A 5,796-nucleotide genomic window follows, 5' to 3' on the forward strand; every position below is an offset into this window, starting at 1 on the left:
GGGGGGGGGGGGGGCATCCACTCTGATTCCTGCAGATTTAAATAAACAAACGACGAAAACGAAGGATCAGTCTGGATGTCGATCAGTCTGTTAGCATGTTAGCTGCATCTTAAGATCAGTCGCTTGAGCCAGTCGTGTCCGAATGAGTTGTTTCTGTTTTACACTTTTATCATTCGGATTCTGCTTAAAACAACATCAATAACTTCCTGAATCTTCTTATTCTGCTCTAAAACGAAACAAAAGGCTACAAAAATAATCAAGTTCAACTGTTTGCTGCAGCTGGTAGAATTTAAAACGTTTGATTTACTGATTTTTTTCATGTTTTTTTTTTATATAAACGTCTTAATTAAAAGGGATGGTTTAGATCTTTGATGAACAGTTAATATCTTACCTGCTGCAGATAGCTCTTTGAAGGACCTCGGATTAGTTCGGGCTGGATTGAAGAGCGGGACCAAGACTAAAGTGGATTAATGTCAGCTTAAATTACCTCTGATTGCTTTTAAATTTCACGGTAGTTCATGAAAAAAAAAGGTTTTCTCACAGGTGGAAATGACTTCCTGTGGCCCCAGGAACCAGGGCTTGGTCAACAGGCTGCCTGGTTTCCTTAACCTGTTTTCTGTGGCCCTCCTGGTCCCGGAGGGCCACCATCCTGCAGGTTTTAGATGTTCCTCTGCTCCTCAGCAGGTCTGTAAGATCTCCAGAAGCATCCAGAGAAACATCTAAAACCTGCAGGATGGTGGTTCTCCAGGACCAGGACCAGGACTGGACACCACCGCTCTGCCAGGGTCATGGTGGTACCCAAACCTCTCCACCACAGGAAGATGGCGACTCCATGTTGAGGCTGCGGCGTCGCCAACTTGGTGACTCAGACCAGTTCGGTCGGACGATCAATCCTTTCTGTGGCACTCTTCAATTTGTTGCACCGACGTTCCTCCCTTGGACGCCATCGCGGAGTCCGGTCGACTTCCCGGCCAACGTTAGCTGGGTGTTAGCATTCCTGCGGACTCTTCTTCTTCTTCTTCGTTGTTGTTCTGGAGCTTCTTCTTCCGGGTATCAAAACTAGGAATTGAAATTTAAGAATCTGAGCGATTCTGGTCCCGGTTCCAATCGATTCTCGAGACTCGATAACCCTAAGGTTAACCCTGAGGAGGAGGCGACCCGGAAGCTCGCTGGAGGGGAATATTTGTTTGGGAACGTCTAGGATGTCCCTCCTGGACCTGTTGCCAACGGTTGGATGGTTACTTCTAAGCAGAAACAGCAGCAGCAGCCGGATGTAGCACTTCCAACCAGGAGTTTCAGAACATTTTTAGGAAAACGGCAGGATCCGCACTGGTCTCGGCTCCGCTCCGACTAGCCCGTTAGCTCGTCAGCCCAGTCAGGGCTGAACATTATTTCTCCAACTTGAGGTCATTCAAAGAGCTATCTACAACAGGTAAGATATTCTTTGTTCACAACCTTTCCACAGAAGATCTGAACTATCCCTTCAGCTCATAAGCAGATTGCTGTTGGCCTTAGATTGAAATAAAACATGCATGAAGTCGGGATGTTTCCCGTCTCTCATGGAATAAGTCTTTAGTTTAATGCTCTTTTATTGAAGCGGGGTTAAGGAGGGAGCGGACGTGAGAGTCTGACACAACGGCACTTTGAAATCACTCAATAATTCATCTCCTCCCGAGATGCTAAATTTAGAGAAGCTGCCGGTTTGCATGAATGCAAAACGCCTCCGCAGAGATAAACGACGAGTCCGATTGCTCTGCGGCAGGAAGCGATCGGCCAGTCGAGCCGCTGGCGTCAGGAGATAAACCCAAACTCGCTGCTGACACGACTCGAGTCCGCTCCCGACTCGACCGCCTCGGGCGCAGAAACCCGCAGATAACGGGGGGAAAAAATGGGAGAAAAAGCTGCATTTTCATGGAAATGCTGTGTGAATGCTGAGCGCCGAAGTTTACCGAAGAAGCTAAAGCCGAGCTGAAACAGGCAGGACTGAGGCTAAAATTAGCAGAACGCAGCGGAAAAGCAGCTAAATAACACCTTAAATTTAAAGTTAGCATAGCTGTATAAGCTAGCAGCAGCAGAACAGGGGCTAAAATTAGCAAAGCATCAGCAAAAATCAGCTAAATATATGCTAAAACATGCAAAACTGCAGCTAAAATTACTAAAACATGTTGAAGTTAGCAAAACCGGTGGTAAAGCTAAAATTTGCTGAGCAGTCGATTGACCTAAAATTAGCAAATATTAGCTTTACCATCTGTTTTGCTAATTTTAGCTACAAGTTTGCTGAACAGCGTCTAAATCTACAATTAGAGGGCTAGTAGCTAAAATTAGAAAAAAAGAGTGTCTTGACTTAGCTAATTTTAGCTTTATTATCTGTTTTGCTAATTTTAGCTACTAGCTGTTAATTGTAGGTTTTAAGTTAAACAACATGTAGCTGAAATTTGCTAAATAGTTGCAAAAGCTAAAATTAGCAAACTAGTAGCTACTTTGCAAAGCTGTAGCTAAATTTTGTTAAGCAGTGGCTAAAATTAGCAAATCTTAGCTTTACCCCGTTCTACAAATTTTAGCAACAGTTTTGCTAAACCTACAACTAGCAAACCAGTTGCTAAAATCAGCTAAACAGTTGTTTAACCTAAAATGAGTAAACTAGTAGCTGAACCAGCAGAGTGGTAGCTAAAATTAGCAAATCTTAGCTTTACCAGATGTTCTGCTAATTTTCGCTACAGATTCTACTACGATTAGAGAACTAGTAGCTAAAATTAGCAAAACAGATGCGTAATCTAAATTTAGCAAATTAGAAGCTAAAATTAGTCAGAGGTTGAAGTTAGCAAAACAAACAGTAAAGCTAAAATTTGCTAAACAGCTTTATCATCTGTTTTGCTATTTTTAGCTTTGGTTTTGCTAAACAGTTGCTAAACCTACAATTAACAAAGTAGAAGCTAAGATTAGCAAAAAAAAAGTGTCTAGCATTAGCAAATTTTAGCTTTACTGTCTGTTTTGCTAATATTAGCTACTAGCTGGTAATTGTAGGTTTTATGTTAGGTAACTTGTAGCTGAAATTAGCTAATTTTACCTTCACCAACTGTTTTGCTAATTTTAGCAACATGTTTGCTAAACACTTGCATAACCTAAAATTAGCAAGCCAGTAGCTACATAGCTAAGCTGTACCTAAATTTAGCTAAGCTGTAGCTAAAATCTTAGCTTTAACAGATGTTCTGCTAATTTTAGCTACACTTTCTAAACCTACGAAACAGCAGCCAAAATTGAGGTAAATTAGCAAAACCTTAGCTACAAATTGTAAAACACGCCAAAGCAAACAATGATAAAGCTGTAGCTAAAAGCTAATAGTAGCATAACGACGGCTACAAGCTAAAAGTGGCGTAAGAAGACAGAAAATAAAAAACAGGACCCTGAAGCAGGTCTTAAAGAGAACTATGTGTATCTAATATATTGAAAAGAATGACATTTACAAATAAAAGATAAAAGTCGTAGTGCCCGTCTCCTGAATGAACATTTCGATAAAATCGAACAAATTATGATTTCAGAAAACGTCCAGAAGTCGCTACGAACAGGACAACAGCGAGGACGCTGACTCGGCATTCACACTAACGGCTGCCTGATCGGTTCGAGGACCTCAGCTGGTCCTGAATCTGATTTAAAAACAAACAAACAAAAAAAAAAACTGCACTTTGGGCAGTTTTTGTCATCCTCTGCTTCCATGTGTGTGTTCGCCTCCGCAGCAGTACCCGCCCACCGACGCCACGGGCCAACTCAACCTGTCTGACCCGTCCGTCAGCACCGTGGTGTGACGGCGAGCGCGGGAAGGGGGAACGAGGACCACGCTCTTCGAGGAGAGAGGAAACGAGAACGTCAGCCGAAGCCGCGGCGGTTCGAGGGGGAAAACCGTCTTCTGGAGGAGCGAACACTGAACTTTGCACCTTCTTCTTCTTCTTCTGTTTTTTTTTTTGGTTTTAAAGCTTATCTGATCGTAGATGTTTGTAGGATTGCTGAGCATGCACAAGAAGAAAAAAACAAACAACATCCGCCTCATATATACAATCTTTTCCTTCTATATATTATTAGCTTAACTTACTTGTTTTGTCCTTTTACTCACATAAAACTAATGTTTGATGTTTTTCAACTTGCTTCGCAGATTAGAGCGCTAGATTAAGTTCGCTTCATTTTTTAAGGATTAATCTGTTTGGTGCAAATATTATACTTGACATATCACTTTAAATTAGGGCCTAAATACTTCAGAAACATCTAGTATTTCTTAACAAGTAGTGCAATACAAGAAGTACTGTAAGCTTCAATGGAGATGAATTATTTTTAATAGGAACTATGTGTTTTTATCGACACTTTAAACGTTTTTAGACTAAAATTTCTTTATTGGGAAGCACTATGATAGCACTAAAATGATGGTTTGCCTTGTATACATGGAAAAAAGAAGCATGTGTGCTTGTATATGAAAAACAGCTTTATGTATTTGAATGATTATGTCACTTTTTAGGCTTTATAGGAGATTCTGTAAATGTCAAAATTCTATATCCCCCTTTAATTTTGCACTAACTCGCCAACAGAAGCTTGGACTGCTTTGTTTTGTTACTCTTTATATATATAAAGAAAGAGGCGAGAACGCAGAAGGAGAAATTAGCATTTTGTTGCGTTAAGTTGGCGGTCTTTTTTTTGGGGCGGGGGGACGCCGCGTCTGGTCCTCTCTCCTGCAGGCGGCGGTCTTTCTCATTTCCCGCGTTTGGAAGGGGCTGCATCAAAGGGCCAGGTTTTTCACCCAACCGGCACTCGGTCTCCCGCGCAAAACCTTCCGAAAAAAAAAAAAAAAAAAAAAGGGCACTTTTTGCTCGGGCGGACCCGGAGTGAGCCGAAAAAGCTGCGACGGCGGTTCCCGGTTGGTTGCAGAAACGGGCCGTTTCCCGTTTTCCGGAGATGAGAAACCACCGCTGCCTCCGAGCTGTCGTCGACCCCCCCCTGGAGTCGCGGCACTGCACTGCACTTTACGCCGAAGGGTCTCCCAAAACGAAACGATTGGCTCGCTGAGGAACTACCCCGACTTGACAAATATCTCACAAAGTGAAAGAAAAAGGCTGTTTTTCTCCCCCCCCGTAGCCTCGCTCATACCCGTGCATGCTTACGTGTTAAAACCAGTGCTTTAGTTTTTGTTTGTTCAACTGTGTGAAGCACTTAAACTGAATGAAATGTAAATAAAATCCCGGTTCCGTGCAGACGAGCAGGTTTTTCTGCGCTTGTGTTGAAGCTGCGGCTGAGAATGTTACGATAACACGGGCATGCACCGACATACCACCATGCACACACAGGAACTCTCCTCACAGGAGGAGACGCTTGATTTTCTTACTTTTTTCCCAGTAAAGATCTGGCATCTAATCATCTTGTTTATACCGCAGTAAATAAAATATATTGACAAGTCCAACTAGTTTTGTGGGTTTCTTACAATAGTTTAGGGACTGCAAATAACTGTTACCTATATTATCACTTCAGTTAGCCAGAAGTTGCAAAACGTTGGCTTAAACTAGCACAAGACTAGCTAAAAGTAGCAAATGTTTGGCTATAACTAGCACCAGGCTAACTAGAAGTAGCAAAAAGGTTGCTAAATGTAACACAGGGCTAGCTAGAAGTAGCATAAAGTTGGCTGAAACTAGCACAAGGTTAGCTAAAAGTAGCTAAATGTAACACTGGGCTAGCTAGAAGTAGCATAAAGTTGGCTGAAACTAGCACAAGGCTAGCTAAAAGTAGCAAATGTTTGGCCATAACTAGCACCACGCTAAC

The 5,796-nt window shown here is 42.3% G+C and overlaps 1 protein-coding gene across 1 annotated transcript in view; it reads left to right on the forward strand.

Moving 5' to 3' along the window:
* grin1a (glutamate receptor, ionotropic, N-methyl D-aspartate 1a) overlaps positions 1-5,436 on the forward strand; it is a gene marked incomplete in the record, with an annotated part of 44,348 nt that extends 38,912 nt beyond the window's left edge. Inside the window, 1 exon segment of the mRNA XM_017425504.3 lies at positions 3,735-5,436. Coding sequence (XP_017280993.2) covers positions 3,735-3,803 — 69 coding nt within the window.
* Between the last annotated feature and the right edge of the window lie 360 nt (positions 5,437-5,796).

This window comes from Kryptolebias marmoratus, linkage group LG14 (assembly GCF_001649575.2).
Source record: "Kryptolebias marmoratus isolate JLee-2015 linkage group LG14, ASM164957v2, whole genome shotgun sequence".
Lineage (NCBI taxonomy): Eukaryota > Metazoa > Chordata > Actinopteri > Cyprinodontiformes > Rivulidae > Kryptolebias > Kryptolebias marmoratus.